At 39.6% G+C, this 18,337-nt stretch overlaps 3 protein-coding genes across 3 annotated transcripts; 2 read left to right on the top strand and 1 right to left on the bottom strand.

Moving 5' to 3' along the window:
* The first annotated feature begins 21 nt into the window (after nucleotides 1–21).
* LOC121185259 (cyclin-G2-like) lies at nucleotides 22–4,086 on the top strand. Its single transcript, XM_041043335.1, has 8 exons — nucleotides 22–193; nucleotides 776–899; nucleotides 1,028–1,165; nucleotides 1,375–1,625; nucleotides 1,769–1,847; nucleotides 1,948–2,046; nucleotides 2,473–2,675; nucleotides 3,203–4,086. Exons 2-8 carry the CDS (start codon nucleotides 777–779, stop codon nucleotides 3,312–3,314), a joined length of 1,005 nt encoding a protein of 334 aa, XP_040899269.1. The 5' UTR covers nucleotides 22–193; nucleotide 776; the 3' UTR covers nucleotides 3,315–4,086.
* A 965-nt stretch (nucleotides 4,087–5,051) lies between these two features.
* Nucleotides 5,052–10,348, top strand: LOC121185154 (sia-alpha-2,3-Gal-beta-1,4-GlcNAc-R:alpha 2,8-sialyltransferase-like). Its single transcript, XM_041043165.1, has 4 exons — nucleotides 5,052–5,561; nucleotides 6,301–6,423; nucleotides 7,905–8,462; nucleotides 8,917–10,348. Exons 1-4 carry the CDS (start codon nucleotides 5,404–5,406, stop codon nucleotides 9,200–9,202), a joined length of 1,125 nt encoding a protein of 374 aa, XP_040899099.1. The 5' UTR covers nucleotides 5,052–5,403; the 3' UTR covers nucleotides 9,203–10,348.
* Nucleotides 10,349–13,125: 2,777 nt separating this feature from the next.
* Nucleotides 13,126–18,171, bottom strand: LOC121185155 (ras-related protein Rab-27B-like). Its single transcript, XM_041043166.1, has 6 exons — nucleotides 17,982–18,171; nucleotides 16,485–16,657; nucleotides 16,271–16,356; nucleotides 15,900–16,003; nucleotides 15,566–15,689; nucleotides 13,126–14,452 (listed from the first exon to the last, which is right to left on the bottom strand). The coding sequence occupies exons 2-6, from the start codon at nucleotides 16,635–16,637 to the stop codon at nucleotides 14,263–14,265; spliced, it is 657 nt and encodes a 218-aa protein (XP_040899100.1). The 5' UTR covers nucleotides 16,638–16,657; nucleotides 17,982–18,171; the 3' UTR covers nucleotides 13,126–14,262.
* Nucleotides 18,172–18,337: the final 166 nt, after the last annotated feature.

Here is an 18,337-nt window from a genome sequence, read left to right as displayed (position 1 = left end):
AATGTAGTCTGCAACCAGGTCGGAGGTTGTTTGTTTATTCAGGGCGGACCCTCTCTTTTCAGCGGGGATTAAGGATCTTGTTTTACACATTCGCCGCCCATCATCTGAGTCAAAATGGAAACATGAAGAACTGAGAAGTGTGATTAAGCTGCAGCGCTGTTATTATCCTGCACATCGGCGGCTTCTGGGCAAGGTAAGATGACGGTTTGTTCATTTTAGGCTAGCAACCTAGCTAAGGTAGCTAACATAGACGTTATTGTTGGTTGTGAAGCCTCCATCTGTGTGGCATTTATTGATGTTATTTTTCACATTTAAGCCGAATATAGTTTGAGCCGTGTAAGTCTATTAGTTAAACTTGTTCTGAAATGTGTAACAGTTTCCCTACTATGATTGATTAGTTGACCTAGTTCCTGACGATCAGTAGACAGCTACATTTAGTTGAAACTAATATCAATATTAGCTGAGATTTTAACTGTGTTTAGTTATATTTGATTCAGAATATTTTATACGTTGTTCCCATTGGTCAGTTTATAGGTGTTTGACGGCATGTGTCTGTTTGTTTTTGTATATGTTTGTATATGTGTGTGCGTGTGTGTGTGTGTTTACGGGGGGAGGGGGAAGGTTTGTCCTTCCAGTGATACCTGACACGCAGGAGGTGTGGTTTAGGAGACCATATATATATATGTATACGTGCTCTTCTCCACACTCTATAACGTAGGGAAACCATTGTTGTGGATTTTGTTTGGGATAACAATGCAAATATGTTCTTTTGCAGGATGAGGGATCTTCAAGCCATTGACAGCTTGCTCTTGAAAGAGCTGAAGTCATGTTGTGCGAAAGAGTACAACTTTCTTCCCAGAGAGACTGGCCTGAAGCTGATGGAGTCTGCTTCCACAGAGGTAACCCACTGACCTACTTTTGGCAACATTTTTGGCTGTCTGTGTAGACATACAGTTTTGCTAAAAAAAAATAAATGGATGCTATTTCCACTAATGTGAGTTTCACATGTAAACTGATCCATTCTTAGAATCACAGTGGAGTGTCTGCAAAATGCAGAGACACCAGAGTGGAGGAACTGTGGGGCCTGACCAGTTTCTTTGGCTACAGCACCCAGACTTTTGTCCAAGCTGTCAATTTGCTTGACAGATTCCTCGCCATTATGAAGGTTGGAATTTAACAAAGCATTCAAGTGTAAAATGTTGTTTCAAGTTACAACAGGAATCTGTATGTTGTTTTGTTTTGTAACTCCAGGTCTACAACTTTGCATGTTTAATATCACGTTTCTATCACCAATGCAACAACAACAACAACCCTGTTTGACCCTGAATCATGAGATGTTGACTCACACTTATCACTGTTGTGTTATTTTGACAGGTGCAGCCCAAACACTTGCCCTGTATTGGAGTCTGCTGTCTTCACATTGCAGCCAAAATGATGGAGGACAAGAGCAATGTCTCACCCACCCATGAACTCATTCGCATCAGCCAAAGCAAGTTCACTGTGTCAGACCTCTGTCGTATGGAGAAGATCATCTCAGAGAAGCTCAGCGTGGAGCTCGAAGCAGTGACAGCCTTAACCTTTCTACGCCTCTACTACTCGGCCTTCAAATCTCTGTCCGCTGGAAGGTAAAAAAAATCATTTTCTTTGGCTTACTTTTTATTTATATTTCTGATGCATTGCTCCAGGTAGCAAGGAGTTAGTCAAACAGATTCTGCTTTATGAGGCTTGTACTGGCGGATCACATTGGGATTCCCCTCTATATTTTAAGGGAGGAGATCCCAAGCATTGGGAGACTGGAAGCCCAGCTAAAAGCCTGCTTATGCCGGCTTGTTTTCTCTAAAGCAAAAGTAAGAATTGTTCTCAGGAGACAATTTCTCAGCATAGCAGCATTCATTTTGAGTCCAGGGACTTAATGACTTACTGATCTGCTGTTTTTCTCCTTCACAGCCATCAGTGCTGGCACTGTCACTCATTGCTCAGGAGTTTGAAACCCTCCAGTCCATCACTTTGATGAAGATTGTCCAGCAATTCAAAAGACATCTAAAGGTATTTAGAGAGCAGGGTTGCTAGTACAGTGGAGTGTTAAGGCTGGTTATTTTCTCAACTAATGAGTATTGTTTGCAGTATGTCTGCATTTAGAGACATTTGGCTATCACAGTTTATTAGACACTAAGGTAATGTCTTCTAATATCTTGTTTTGTTCCGTTTTTGCCATTCCGTTTTGATTTTAAAAAGACTGAAACAATTAACTGATTATTGTTAACTGTAGCCAATAAATTTTCTTATCCTCGCAGTTCTAAAATTCTTCTGCTAGGTTCCTCTAAGTGTCTGCTGTAAAATGTATTTTCCATAAATTTTACATTATTGTATTTTTAATATTCTTGTTAAGTAATAAATCAAAACTTTCTATGTTTCTATTCCTATTACTCTAAACTTCTTTTTCTTTACTCCTCCTGTTTGTTGTCTTCACAGATCAGTGACAGTGAGCTGCTCCACTGGAAGGAACTTGTGGCCAAGTGCATGACAGAGTACCGCTCGAGCGAATGTAACAAGCCAGACAACAAAAAGCTGGTTTGGATTGTGTCCAGGAGAACAGCACAGAATCTTCAGGCCAATCACTTCAGTGTCCCTGGTCTGCCAACTATTCCTGAGGGGAGCTGGGATGAGAGTGAGAGGTTAATAGTCCAGTTTTTCCATTTTATTCTATCTCTCCAGCTTTTTTACATTGAGCAACAAGGGTTCGTCAGCAAAATACCCAGATTTGTTAAACTTCAGCCTTTTATAGAACATTTTATCTTTCCACATTCTTTCTCTTTTTTTATGAGCCAAAAAGAAGGGAAAACATGAAGTTATCTTATTTTAAGATGACTTTCACTGTTGTTCTTGACAAACATCACCACCAGCAAATGAAAGTTTTGACTGTTCCCTCTGTTTGTGAGTGAAACACTGTAATGCCACTGTAGCACCGCCAGTAGATTGTGTTATTGTGATTGAACAGGGACCAATGTGATGACCCTTGTCCAGAGTAATGATCAGCTGATCACATTAGATCACACAAGAATCTCCCTCTTAAACTTTGATTCAAACATAATCAGATTAACAAAAACCTGAAATGACTCTCTCATTTTACAACTCTTTAAAATAATCGGATTTTGCTTTTCTGTACAGTATTGTGTATGAATGGCCTCCTCTTTTCTCGTAGTGAGGACTCCTGTGAGGACATGAGCTGTGGAGAAGACAGTCCATGCGGCTCGCCAGGAAGTGACGGTGAAGGAGCCTTCTTCCCCTCCGTCTTTCTCAAATGCAGAAAGTGATGAGTTCTCATTGTGCAGTAGTGCTGGATGTGTGTTTGTCCCCTGAATTGTAGCTGATTTAAGGTGGTCACCATGTTTCAGAGCAAACCTGTGTTTCACTTGTCATATATGTAATGCGTGTGCCAAGTGACAGGTTTCAATCATTAAGTGCCTGTGTTTACTCAGTTTATTGTCGGTTTCTTTAATGTTAAAAAAACATATCATAACAATGCAAAATGGAAAATTGCAATATCTTGGCAGCTTGATGGCAATACATCTGAATGTCTTTTTCTAACATTTATCTCGGAGTTGTTTGTGTCCAAGCTCGACACATTCCAGGAAAAATAGTGAAGCACAAGGAAGAACTTGATGGATGTCAGTTATGAGGTACACTTACTGTTGAATACCAGCTCACACACTAGCACATCCTCAGTCTTTTTTTTACAACAGTTTTTTATACTCAGTGCCGTACACGCATACAGTATTCTGCAAATGTATGTTTATTTACATACCTATACAATTCTAATGTGACATATACAACATTGTAGTGTTAAAATATCAGACTGTATATGCATGGATACACGGAAATTTGTGATTATGAATGGATGTTTGTGTTTACCAAGATAAGCTTACTGTAAAAAAAAAAGTTTAAAAAAATGTACATAAGATGTAAAAAAGAAGAAAAAATGTTATGATTTGTGAACATGACATAATGTGTGTTGTATTTGGATATAATATGGAATATGTTGGAAGGGTCAGAAATAATCCTTCCAAATAAAGTAGTTTTTATCTACCACTTGTTTTTTTTTTTTTTCTTTTAATTTTAAAATCTCCACTAGTGGTGAAGTGGGAGATTGTCTGTGGTCATTTAAGAAACCTGTCTTCACGCTCGTATTAAAGCTGAACACTGTCAGAATGACAGGAAACCCAGACCAAGAGGAGCAGGATCAGGCAACCGGCATCACAGGTAATGTATGTTTACACATTGAGTGCAGCCTGATTTTTTTTTTTTGTTTTTTTTTTTTGTATGTTTTGTTCTGCTGTTACCAAGATACCCCTATTCAGGAAAGGAAAAAAAACTCAGTTCTTTTACTTTCACTTTCACTTAAAAATACCAAACATTTAGCATCTAAATGCATGTAATATCCCAAAAGTAAAGGTACTTGTTAGGCAGAATGACACATTTTAGAATGTTATATTTTTGTATTATGATAATGCATTAATGCATGCAAATAGTATGACAGACGTTTTTTTTTTTTCAGTTTAAACACCTCAGCTACCTTTTTTTTGTATATATTTGGATTGTGCCTTTAAAGGATTATATTACCTCTACTTTGCCGCAGGCTGGGCGAGCACCTGTTGGGAACTAATTCACCTTAATTCTGCAAACAAAGCATAATTCCAGTGACGCTTTATTCAGTTCCCTTTTATAATGAAGCACATGTAGATGCAGTAAACGTACTTTCCGCCATCGCCTAAGTGCTCAGATTAAGGATCAGAGGGCGCAGGTTGGGGGATTTGATTGTCTTTTTCCTCTGATATTTCCTGTTTTAAAGCCTCTCCCATCTCTCTATTTCTGTCCCATTCAATTTATTACTGGACAAGTTTTCCATTATGCTGAGAGCTGCTGAGAAGCCTGGCTCACTGTGTGTGTGTGTGTGTGTGAGAGAGAGAGAGAGAGAGAGACAGAGAGAGGTGGGGGGCGGAGGTGGTGGTGGTGATGCTGCTGCTGGTGCTGGTGTTGGTGGACGAGGGGCTTGTCTTTTAGCTGGTTGGATGTGTTGACACGCATTTCTGCTCCATCTCCTTGATTAAACCGGCAGCCTGGAGGGGAGTCGCGGCGGAGTGTGAGGCGGCAGCATCGGCGGCAGCATCGGCGGCAGCAGTCAGCGGGTCCGGGCAGGCGGAGGAATGAGAGTGGACCGAGCCGCGGCATCTTCACCATGCAGCCGACAACCACCAGCCGTCCATTTTACACGACTGTATGAGCCGCGGGGCACCAGTTTGTCTGTGTCTTGCAGGCAGGCAGCAGCAGTGTGCAGTCCCGGCGATGACAACATAGGCCAACGCCTCGCTGCAGCTATATACAGGGAATGAAAACGCTCCCAAGATGGTCCGCATCGCCAAGGCCCTGGGTTTGGTTATTCTGTGCGTCGCTGTGCTCATACTGTCGCTCATCAGCTATGTCTCTCTCAGAAAAGACAGCCTCTTCACCTCCTCTAAATATTACATGGGAGGCCCGAGGATTATGTTTCATGCAGGATTTCGGTGAGTGATTATTTTCAGCAGAGATTGTAGGTAGTTGATGAGATGCAGACCCAATTCTGGTGTAAATATAAAGAGGAGTCTGGCCTAGTGTGCGCGATTCAACCTGGATGTGATATACGAGCTTAACACATTACTTTCCTCCAGTTTGGGGCCATATGCTTCCTGTCAATCAAACAATGAGCTGTCCAAGGTGCTGCTGCTGAAGCCCCGGAGCTGCATGGCCTGAGCACAGGCTGTGTATAAAGATATACTTTAAATAAATTATATATTTATAATATAATTTATAACTTATATACACATCATGACAGACACTACAATATCTATACATAGTGATCAACATTTCGTCCAAGTTTTGTGGCTCAAAATACAATGGTGGAAAGTAACTGAGTACATTTACTCAAGTACTATACTCAAGTGCAGCTCTGAGGTACTTGTGCTTGAGTATTTCCATTTTATGCTTCTTTATACTTCAAAGGGGAATATTGTTCTTTTTTTTTTTAACCTTATTGCCTTTATGCTTTGTAATAAATGTAACTACCCAACACCTACAGCTGAAATGTTCAGTTGAACGACAGATCATTGGCTACTCTTTTGATAATTACAAAGAACTACGAACATTTCATGGTTCCAGCATATCAAATAAGAGGATTCTTCTTATGAACAGTTATGGAAAATAATTAAGTACATTTACTGAAAACTAAGCACGATATTTCTTCTTTAAACGCAATGTTGTTTTCAGGTCTCAGTTTGCCATGAATTTCCTGGACCCATCCTTCATCCCCTTAACCAGCGCCCTAAACGAAGAGCTCCAAGGAAAACCGTCCAAATGGAAGTTCAACAAGACTGCTTTTTATCAGCAGAGGTAAGAGATTTTAATTCTCAACTATTTTATGTTGTACTTTATAAAGGTTTTCCTTCTTGGATACTGCTGCACTGTTACTGTAATGAATCTGGGTTTCTAGTATTTTAAAAAATCCACTGCATTGTCTTACCACTTAGATTATGAAGACAGGAGAGAAGTTCATTCAGTTTATTTTATTTCTCAGGAATTTTCACCTTTCACTTTAATTTTCTGGACTTTTACAGAGGATTATGAAGCCAAGAGGCAAATAAAAACTGATGTAGAAAGACAGAAGAAATAGATTATCAAATAAAACTAAAGGCAATAAATAAAGTCATATATGGTGTTAAAAAGAAAATCTTTGGGTTTTGGTTTTGTTGTTTGGGAACCAAGAAATTATAATGGGCATTTTTCACAAGTAAATGACATTTTATAGACAAAATAAATAATCAATTAATTTATAAAATAATTGGCAAATTAGTGTGTTATGAAAATTGTTGCAGCCATAAAATAATCAAATAATACAATAAAACTAAATTACCATTCAACAGGAAAAAAAACCCTCTGATTTAAAGGCTTCATAAATAATGCCTTCAGTTCACAGTCAACAGGAAGACAGGGTCTGCCATTAAACATTAATGGATTCTGCTGCATGCTCCTTTAGCCTGACACTGTGTCCTGCCAGCCTATGACTTCTTCAGCAGTTCCACATCACCAGTGTGTCGTGTTTAAAGTTTTCTAGGTCTGTGTTTTAGATTTTGTGGCTCCATCACATTTGTATATTGAGCCTGTGGTCAGTTGTGAAGTTGGTTAAAATTTCACAGCTGAAATTAGATAGAGCTTGTTTAGATGGCGTCACGACTTGGGAGGCAAGGACTAGGACCCAAATGCACGACCCCTCAGACGTAGTCAAAAATAATAATTTTAATTCTAACGAAGTAGCAAACGAAGACCACCCATAAAGGGGAAAAGGCACAAAAACAAAGGTTACCAAACGTGAACACAAAATCACTCTTACGAGGAGAACGACTAAACAAGGAACAAAACCTAACAAGAAACAAAGTAACAAATGAATATACAATACAAAACCTGACCTGGGACACGATGACGTGGGAAAACACTCTAGATCACAGGACAAGAAACAAGACAAGAGACAAAGGAATGAGACTAAAAATGAACTGACACTGGACAAGGGGAAACTTCAGACTATATATACACAACAGGTAAGGGGAAACAGGTGGAAACAATTAGGGCGGGGAAAACAATTACAAAAGCGGGAAAAAAGACAAAGACAGGAAGTAAAACAAGACAAGATACACAAGGGCAATGACTTCAAAATAAAACCGGAACCCACAAGACAATATAGACACCAGACAAAAACATAACATAATTTACAGACTATGACAGTAAGTAAAACGAGACACAAAAAATGAGAATATAAATAAAAACCTGCATCTCGTTTTACTGGCTATTACAGTGTTAAAGTGTTTCTTTTTTTTCAGGAAAGATATCTTCAGCTACATCGACATTCCCAACAACTTCTCCCTCACAAAGAACAGCGTGCGTGTCGGCCAGCTGATGCACTTTGACTACTCCAGCCACAAGTACGTCTTCTCCATCAGCAACAACTTCAAATCACTGCTTCCTGACACCTCTCCTATTCTCAACAAGCACTACAGTATGTGTGCTGTGGTGGGGAACAGCGGCATCCTGACTGGCAGCCACTGCGGCCCAGAAATCGACCAGGCTGACTTTGTCTTTCGCTGCAACTTTGCCCCCACGGAGGTCTACCACAAGGACGTGGGCAGGAAGACCAACCTGACCACCTTTAACCCCAGCATCCTGGAGAGGTACTACAATAACCTGCTGACCATTCAAGACAGGAATAATTTCTTCCTCAACCTGAAGAAGCTGGAGGGAGCCATCCTGTGGATCCCTGCGTTCTTCCTCCATACCTCAGCCACAGTGACCAGGACCCTTGTGGACTTCTTTGTGGAGCACAAGGGCCAACTGAAGGTTGAACTGGCGTGGCCGGGAAACATCATGCACGATGTCAACAAGTAAGAATAAGAATCAAGATGAAAAGTATTTTCAAGGCTGTGGCTATCACTGAGGACACTGAGGTCATGCCATTGGCATTTTGGGGGGAATTTGGATGTTTTAGCAGCTCAGCAATAAAAATTTGCTTATATATAATATAATATAATACAATATAAAGTCAGAAACGTGTACCAATTTAAATAAAAGAAAAATACCTGATTAACTGAATCTAAAAATCTCCTCAAGCATTTTATACTGAACGTTTTTCAATACTCAGTGCTCCCGACAGCAAAAAATTATTTCACATCACTTTATGGTACAATAGACTATAGAAAATCTGTTGCTCATTACTACTGTTTAAATAAAAGGAGATGAAGATTAATCAGAATACTCTGCACCTAGAAAAAATCAAGGTGTCTGGATTTAATTTCTGTTTTCTTTTTTTGACCAGCTAACTTTTCTTTGCCCTCACAGATACTGGAAGACTAAAAACCTCTCTCCCAAACGTCTCAGCACGGGAATCCTCATGTACACGCTCGCCTACGCCATGTGTGATGAGATCCATCTCTACGGCTTCTGGCCCTTTGGCTGGGACCCCAACACGGGCAAAGACCTGCCTTACCACTACTACGACAAGAAAGGGACCAAATTTACCACCAAGTGGCAGGAGACCCATCAGCTGCCCAGTGAGTTCAAGCTGCTCTACAAGCTGCACAGGGAAGGCGTGACCAAACTCAGTCTGACGCACTGCACTGCTTAGACATACAATGAGTGATGGAGGGTTTAAGAAGGTGACTCCAGAGGCCATGAGCCAGATTCATCAGCTCAGTTCAAACTTCTGTTGTGACCCACAATGCATGATAAGTGTTAAGGCAATTTGTGGCACCCTCAATTTCCAAACACGCACTCACATCATGCTGTAATTTCACATGAAGATGTCAGGCTCACTCGGTTTGTAAATCACAGGCTCATTCGGTATATTGTTGTGTTCAGTACAGTTAGGATTTTTATGCTGCTCAGTTGCTTCCATTACTCTCCTTTGCATGGCTGCTGGCTGTGGCTAAACAGCTCGAACAGAACAAACGCCTATTTTAACTGGAGTCCACAGGGAATTCAGCTGTGGAAACAGAAATAGTCAAATCTTCCAGTTCTGTTTAATAAAGTATTGATTGATTAATCGCCTTTTACAACAGTATACTGATTCTGTACACTGAAATCACTGCCTAATCTCAGGGAAGGAGTTAGATCAGTGTTTTTTTGTAATCAGATTCAACGCCTCAAGAGAGGTGCAGTTCCTGTTTCCAGGCCCTTTTCCCCCCATGAGGTGTCAGACAATCTGCACTGCTCTGGAAGATGGTATTTGTTTACAAGACTGTACTCTATACATATATATATAGTATACTTGTGTGTCTTTTATTCTCTGTAGACAGTGTGACTGTCCACTTCCAATTTTGTTGAGATTCTTCAGATTTTTGGAATAATGATCAACATTCCAATAATAAGCCATAAATTCATGGACAGAAAGTATGTTGTCATTACAATACAGATTTAAAGAAAGTGGTATCGGCCTACATTAGGTTCTGAGACAATAAGACATTGGAAATATCTTTACAATACTGCAAGTCTATAGCCACTCTAGCGGATACATTCAAGTCACAGAGCTTTGATTTTCAAATAAAGAAAGAAAGAAAGAAAGAAAGAAAGAAAGAAAGAAAGAAAGAAAGAAACCCAGCAATCTTTGAAAAACAACACTTACCTCTGTTGTGACAATATTTAGTCCACAGCACAATTAAAAAAAAAAAAAAAAGATTTTTAACCTGTTTCCTCAGTTGCTACTCTGCTATTTCCTGTCCAGTAAGCCAGAAATGACATATTTCCTTACTCCTTTACAACCCAAGAGAAATATTAACACGTTATAAAATGTTTTAAAATAATTCAATTCAATTAATATCAATAGTAATAGTAAAATTCTTTGGCTCACATTGTTGCATAGATTGAGCCAAGACATTTCTTGAGTCTGCAATTACCTTCAGAACAGCGGTAAGTTTTGTTAAACGACCCTCAGGGTTTGTCAAAGATCACAGGGTATTTATTTTTCTGAAAATCAGATGCTTAGTTTTGTGAAGTGATGTGCTGTGATGGGAATACGCAGGAGTCACAAACTGGGGCTAGGGTTGCACTGGCCATTCGTAAATCCATTCCAAAGTTTGTGTGTAAAGTCCTTTCTAAATTCTAATTAACGATTAGAAACTGGTGTGTCTGTTTGCAACAACATGGTGAGGACAAGACTTCACAGAGTCACTGCTACAGTCCAACAAATGGTGGCCTAATCGACTCAGCAAAGGAGAAATAACATGTTAAGTTAAGAGCTTTGGAGCTGCCGGTGGGTGGATTTGTTACCTTAGGAAGGAGCCAGGCTAGCCTGTCTTTGCAATAAGCTAAGTTAGCCGCCTGCTGGCTTCATTTTGTGCGTACAGACATGAGAGTGGTATCATTCTTCTCCTTTAACTCTCGCAACAATGCGAATAAGTGTCTTTCTCTTTAAAACCCAGTATCTTAGCTAGTAAAGACTTCATTGATACAACAGTGTAAGCAACATAACTTAAAAATGTAAACGTTTTAAGGGCGTAAACAACTTTCGGTCCATTGTAAATCTAGTTAGATATAACTGTTTTATTTATAGATGCATACACAGTGAAATATGTTTGTGTTTGTTAATAGTATTCATGCAGTTTAACGTGAGTGGCAAATATGTGATTATGATAACCCAACTGCTGTTACTTTGACATTTAATGCAATGTTGCTTTTGTAATTTGAGATATTTTGTCTTATTTTTGTGAAATAGAATTCAAAATTTCCCAAGTTTACATTATAAAAACAAAAATGACAGATGTCTGAACATCAGCCAGTTTATTGCATTAGCTATGCAACAGCTACACCTGGCAGTTTAGTGGCTGCCAATATTTAACTAATATTTACTTGAGAACTAGTTTGTGCAATGAAACCAGTTTTTGTTTTTTTGTTTTTTTGTTGCGTAAATTTCCACTTGGTAAACACAAGCTACGTTTGAACTTACGAACAGCTGCAACTGTCTCCAGAAGACAAATGACAAATGTGTGAGTGGCAATTTTGCAGTTCTTACCAATAATAAGGCCAGAGGGTACCAAATTAAGACCATCTTGTGACTCAGTGGCGCTAGTATGGCTAAAAACAACAGGAAATACAACATTTTGGACACAGATTCTTCAGTTATCCAGAATCTACCGACAACTGATCTCTTACCACTGTTTCAATTACAATTAAAATACCGAATTAGGGAATACACTATTTATTGTAGAACTTTTGTTGACTGGGGGAAAAGTTATTTATTCATCATGTAACCATATCAATTCCAACAGAGAAATGAATGAATGTTAAATGACTTACTGCATCTTGTATAAAAAAGCATGATCCATTAAAATGACATTGCATGTGAGGCACTAACAAATCTTTTAGGCTAGTTTTATACAACCTTTTTGAAGATTGTTTTGAGGGTAAAATTTAGTTCTTTGCTATTGTTTGTATTACTGATGGTGTGTTCTTCAAGAATATCACCAGTGTCTTTGTATGACAGACATTTGAAGGCTAAAAAATAAACCTACTGCTATATTCCATATGGGACCAAACCTCTACAGATCAAATTAAAAATGAACAAGCTTTATTTTTTTATAAGTGTAGATAATTTTGGGTTTTCAAAAACAGTCCACCCCGTCACGCCAGACTGAAGCAGACTGGTGGATAGATGTGGGGTTGAGGACGACCGGGCCCAAAACAGTGAAAGCTGGCCACATGACCGTCTCATGACTCTGCAACACGTGCTCCTTGTTGCAAATTCTGGCTTAGACTGAGGTTTAACACACAGACCAATGCAGCCGTTCACACTTACCAGATGAAGTGTGTGCTCATTCGGATTTCAGCGTGGCAGGCATCTGCTTGCCATCATGTCGCACACAAAGCGTTTTTTTGTCTGTTTCCTTTGGCAAGATGACCACTTCAGATAGTTAACTATTGTGTCTCGTCTCTAAATCACAGTGCAGTCACCACAACGACCATGAAAACACATATCTGATGAAAAAGTTTTGAGTAGCTGAATCTTAGGCCATTTAATTGATGTCATAGATGTGTACATTTAAGAATAATTTAGTCCTGTCATTAGGAATGTGTTGTAGGTACACCAAAGACCATGTGTTCAATGGATCAATGTTACTGGTTTGATACAGATTGCTTTGGGATTTTGAAGAAGTGATAACAAGTGTATGACAACTAACACCAAGTATTACTGTAGAAGAAATGTAATATCCCTTTTTTGATGTTGAATTTCACTTTTTGTGGCACACATTATTTTAAACTTCTGCTTTTTTTTGGCTTCAGCCAAAGTAATGCGGTGGAATTTATTTGTGACTCCATGAATGTCCTCTTGTAGTTTGATTTGTTTCCACTGGCGCTGACATGAATGATGGACGTTTTCCTTCTCCACAAAATTTCTCTTAATTTTCAAGATCAATGTGTAGAATGTGTGTATACAATAATGATGCTATCAAAGTCTGTGAGGATTGTAATTACAGTCAGAATAACAGTATAGCTTTTTGTGCATTGCATTGACCAGACCATGAAATACATAACCTTAACATAAATTGTCTTTATTCCAAATGCAGCACTATACAGGACTCGTTTCAACAACCCTTTAACATTCTTGTACTTGTGTTCGATCTGCATGGCAACTCTGTTCCATAATGCATAAAAAAGCTTGGCTGCTTATGTACATGTTGTATAAAAGTCATAAATCATGTAAGGGACTGTGCTATCTTGGTTGTTATAATAAAAACAATCATCCATATAAGAAATGCAACCATGTCTTAAATGTTTTTATTGGTAAATATACGTTATGTGCCTGCATATTCCTTCCATCCATGCCTCAATGTGTCAAATAAAAACAGTATTTTTCTCTGATATGACTCATTTGAAGATTTCTTTTTTTGCTGAATCCCAACCACTTTGAGTCTTTAAACAGGGTTTCTGAAGAGTTCATCAAGTTAAATCTGAGACTTTTTAATACCACATGGATTCCAATTTCATACCTTTTTCATGATCAAGCCAGTAAAAGAACGAAAATATGATGGAAAACCACTAAGGATAATGTGGCCTAGAATTATTTATTATATCACATTTTTTTCTGTAGCCTACGTCCCAGCAGTATATAACAATAATTATAATGATATACTCAATTAATTAATCTGACCTGGACCTGGATAAATGTCATGAAAAGGATGGATTAAACAAATTAAAATAATTGATTCATTTAAGTTTATTTAAGTAGGATACAAAACATTTTCTAACTAACATACCTGTCTACAGCAGGCAAGAGAAAATATTTAAGACTTTCTAAAACCTTCTAAGTCCTTTTTTGTAGAAACTAAATTCAGAGCTTTTTAAGACTTTTCAAGACCTGCAGATACCCTGTTAAAACATCTCAGGTCTTTACAACAATACTTATATTCAGTTACTATAAACAGTTTTTAAAGAGTTTCACTTAACAATGTGCAGGGTCCGAATAAATAATATTACTGGTGGCAAATATTGAGAGAGGATTCACGCTGTTATAACAATACTGCTTTAAGTGACATGGGGTACGGGTATGTATGGATCATATTTCAGTTGGTTTTCAACTGTTCTTCTGTGTTACCCAGCAGGCACTTTAGTCAAGCTCCGCGAATCAGTAGCATCTCAAACTGCAGTGTCACTCGAGGCAAATGTGAAAAGAGTGGCTGCTGGTGGTTGAGATCAGCAGGTACACCTCCTCCTGACAGGAGCCTCCTCCACTTCGTGGCTGGCCACGGGGCTGCCGTTTGGTTCAGAGCCGCCGCCTACGTACGTGCTCTGCTCCATCCTCTTCATCACCAGGTCCAGCAGGGTGGTCACAGCCAGGTCCACGTCAACACCCGTCATTGCACTCGTCTCAAAGTAGGGGATGCTGAGGAAAACGGAGAGAGGAGTCCTTTCGACAGTGGTGGAGGAAGTATGCACACCCTTTAAGTAAAATGTTACTTGATTGCTATACTACTATATATCATTAGATTATTATTACTCATGCATTAATGTAAAAGCAGGACTTTGCAGCTGTAGCTGGTTGAGGTGTGGCTGATTTTAATTATTTTGTATAGCACTGCAAGTAATTATTAATTTCATTATGGATTAATCTTCACAAATCTTTGCTTTGTCCAAACCTCATTAAAAACCTTATTATAAATACATTAACATTATTAAGATATTCAACAGGAAAAGCCTCAAGCATCAAACCCTCACTGTTGCGAAGCTGGAGCCATGAAATGTTTGGCTTTTTTGCATGAAAAAATACTTTTGATGATTATCAGAAAAAGTAGGTTCAGTAGTTTCAGCTATAAGGATATACTGTTGGGTTGTTTAATTTACAACAATAAATCACAGTTCATGTTTTGTATGCAAAAATCTTAATTCATAAAGTAACTAAAGTAGTTGGATAAATTGGAGTAAAAATGACTATTTCCCTTTGAACAGCAGAAAGTACAAGTAACTCAGATTCACACTTAAGTACAGAACTTCATTACACTTGACCACTGTTTTTAGGAAACAGCAACATTAGCTGACACCTTGTGATGAGATGGTTTTGCAGCTGTATGTCTATAAGTGAGCAGTTCAACCAAAAACATATTTACATACATTTTTTAAAAAATATATAGTTTCATTTTAATCCTCTGTTTGTCTCTTCACCCTTCAGATTTATTTTATGACCTCAGTAAGGGCTCCAGGAAGATCAGCACAGCATGGATGAAAACAGCTCGAGCAGCTCTAGCACCACCCTGTGGTGAACATGTTTTTCTGATTCATGTTTTTCAGTAGAATCTTTTTGTGTTCAGTCAGTGCTATAGTTGATTTACATAGAAACCTGGGTTAGTGGCTAAGAGCAGAGACAGAAAGCTGCAACTCCTAAAAAATAAAGAGGAAAACTGATATTCATCTCCACTACACTTACTCTTCACACAGTCTCACACACAGCCTTTAACACATGCTGTAACTAACAAACAATAGTGCATATGTGCAGCCTCACCCGTATCTGTCTGCCAGATCTCTGGCCTGCCTGGCGTGAACATCCCTTAAGTCTCGGAGGTCAGCCTTGGTGCCCACCAACACAATATCCGGGCTGTCACAGTAAGCGTTGGCCTGTAGCTGACCTGAACCAACACAGAGGAAGTCACTTCGACCCATGTAAAGCAAACAGACATGCATGAGTAAACTTGAAACTCGGTTCAGAAATTCCCTTAGTCAAGGTCATCACTGACAAAGGCGACTTTGCATCTCTCGCTTTGTGGCAACAGGAGAGAAAACATTGATCTAAGAGAGTATTGATCTGAAGCAGAGCAGGCTGCTGAGATGACACATACTCATCCAGTTCCTGACGTTGAGGAAACTTTGCTGACTGGTCAAGTCGAACATCAGCAGGAAGCCCATGGCATCTCTGAAGAAAGCTGTGGTGAGGCTGCGGAACCTGATCACAGATGAAAAACTTTTATTATTGAGCATGAAGCTCCCATGTGCAGACCTGTAACCATGCGGGGGTCAGTCAGTCCACCATTTGGTCCAGACTGAAATAACTGATGGACAGGTTGACATGATATTTTGCACAGACATTCAAGGAAACTAAGTACATTTACTCAAGTACTATACTTAAGTACAGTTTTGAGCTACTTTGAACTACTTTACCACTGGGAGTCACCAAAGTAAGAAATTTTCAACTCCTAGACACCTGTCTTACCTCTCTTGTCCTGCTGTGTCCCAGAGCTGAAGGTGGACTCTGAAGTTCTTCTCACTTGTCCCATCAGCACCTGTCCCTGTGTACATCTGAACCAAACCGCAAACCATGATAATTCACCCAAAAAGCAGAAGCTTCCCCACCTCTGAACTGAACAGATGAGAAGACATTTAAGTGCCTTTTCTGTGACCACAAGAACATACGAGGCATCACTCACCACTCTCTTTTCCCTGAAGTCAATGCCCACTGTGGTTGTGAACTTGCGGTTGAACTTGTTGTCGGTGTACCTGTAGAGGAAGGTGGTCTTTCCCACCCCAGAGTCCCCAAGGGCCAGCAGCTTGATCAGATAGTCATAGTCCCAGTCAGCCATTGTGCAGCTGAGTGCTCAACCTGCCACAGAGTCAAACTCACATTATAATGCTTTGATGGTTTGATGTATCATGTACCAAACCGGAAGAGTTTAGGGAAAGCTTGCAAGCAGATTAAGCTAAGTAAATACTTCTCAGAGGGGGCCTGAAGAATCCTCTTGGATGAAAGCTGAAATGTCATCAGGATCTACCCCCAAATCCAGCTTCCCTCAACTCAACTCTTCATACACTGAGTTCATTTATTATATTAAAGTTGAGTTTCATCAATTTGCTTCCATTTTTTTTGTTGTCTGTGTAGATTCTCATTCATCCACATCATATTTATCCAAGAAGAGTTGAACTGAGTACAACAGAGTACAGCTCTTACATGGCCTGGATGACTGGTCCATCCTTCACAGTTGATATTTTACTTTAGTGGTGCAAATCTCCAAAAAACATATGCCATTAATCAAATTATGTAGAGCCAACAGATATGAAGTAAAACTGGGGCTTTTGATGTTCTGGGAGTCTTTGGCCTGTGGGCAGTCGACAGGCTGGATTACCAGTCGTCCAAAGAAGGTGAAATTCTTTCACCTAAGCTGCAGTTTTCAGTCTGAGGGTGCAGGAGCATCACACAGGCATAGCAAGACGTCATAACTCCCCCGCAGATTAGGCACTGATCTGAGAGGGACTAGCACATGACTGGAGCTGGCTTCCACATGAGCAGTCAAATGCCTCTCCAGAGTTTTCTCTGACTTTGCTGACTGAAAAAACAGAGCCTGTTTGGCAGACAGAACTCCTTTTATTGACTTGAAGGGCTATGGGTAGACAGCTCAACACTGTATGACGCCACTCAGGACACTGCAATGATTCGGTTACACTTGGCAGACCAATAAAAGCTGCATGGAAAATCAGATTTGGTTATGCAAGAGATGGATGAGAACCCCCACAGGCAAAAACAATCCTGAAGAATACCATTTATCTTATTTTTATATTCTAAAAATCATGATTGCTGGCATAATTTTAGGGCATATGAGTGCATTCAGGAATTATTCAGTCATGCAGCCACAGCAGTGGCAAGACATGGGATACTACCATGAAATCTGGAGTCATTTCCCATGTGTATGATTAATGGTATTGGATTCTTTGCAATCAGCAGAGTGAGGAGAGGCTGAGTAATCAACCCTCTAACTCCAGCAGTGTCTGTGTTTATCAGACAAAATACATCAAGCCATTGTTTGGTGATTTCCTAGTATATCCACAGAGTCAAAGCAGCGCAGTCAAGTTCCCTCAGTAAATATCTCACAAACAGCGTAACAGCTCCCTTAAAACCACACAAAAATAAATAAAATAATTGAGTGCCTTACCAGTCTATCTGCAGCAAGTGCCAATGTCCATTCAGAGGTTGCTCAGCTCGTCCAGATTAAATAAAATAATCACTGTCATGATGCGATGGCACATAGTAGATCCTGAACCTTTCCCCCCTTCTTACATGTGATCCAGGGAGGAGTTTTATGCCAGCAAGAACCAAGCGGGGCTGTGCTTTCAGACCTTGTGTTTTCTGGTATTTCTCATGAGGAAAAAAAAAAGGGTCCTTTGAAAACTGGATTGTGTCCCCTGTCGACAAATAATGTGTGCCTCTGTGGATTTCAGTGGAAATCGCCCAACCAAGGAATGGGCCTCACCACTAGAGGCTCAGCAAAGTAATCCTGCTTTTCTTAAC

The sequence above is a fragment of the Toxotes jaculatrix genome, chromosome 7 (assembly GCF_017976425.1).
Source record: "Toxotes jaculatrix isolate fToxJac2 chromosome 7, fToxJac2.pri, whole genome shotgun sequence".
NCBI lineage: Eukaryota > Metazoa > Chordata > Actinopteri > Toxotidae > Toxotes > Toxotes jaculatrix.
This window is presented reverse-complemented; position numbering and strand designations above follow the sequence as displayed.

Bases quoted from the DNA above. Each gene is read 5' to 3' on its own strand.
- LOC121185154 (XM_041043165.1), top strand. From the start codon at position 5,404: ATGGTCCGCATCGCCAAGGCCCTGGGTTTGGTTATTCTGTGCGTCGCT. The intron at 5,562-6,300 runs GTGAGTGATTAT...TGTTGTTTTCAG, and splicing joins ATGTTTCATGCAGGATTTCG to GTCTCAGTTTGCCATGAATT. The intron at 6,424-7,904 runs GTAAGAGATTTT...CTTTTTTTTCAG, and splicing joins ACTGCTTTTTATCAGCAGAG to GAAAGATATCTTCAGCTACA.
- LOC121185259 (XM_041043335.1), top strand. From the start codon at position 777: ATGAGGGATCTTCAAGCCATTGACAGCTTGCTCTTGAAAGAGCTGAAG. The intron at 900-1,027 runs GTAACCCACTGA...ATCCATTCTTAG, and splicing joins TGGAGTCTGCTTCCACAGAG to AATCACAGTGGAGTGTCTGC. The intron at 2,047-2,472 runs GTATTTAGAGAG...TTGTCTTCACAG, and splicing joins AATTCAAAAGACATCTAAAG to ATCAGTGACAGTGAGCTGCT.
- LOC121185155 (XM_041043166.1), bottom strand. From the start codon at position 16,637: ATGGCTGACTGGGACTATGACTATCTGATCAAGCTGCTGGCCCTTGGG. The intron at 15,690-15,899 runs GTATGTGTCATC...GTGTTGGTTCAG, and splicing joins CAACGTCAGGAACTGGATGA to GTCAGCTACAGGCCAACGCT. The intron at 14,453-15,565 runs GTGAGGCTGCAC...CGTTTTCCTCAG, and splicing joins GATCTGGCAGACAGATACGG to CATCCCCTACTTTGAGACGA.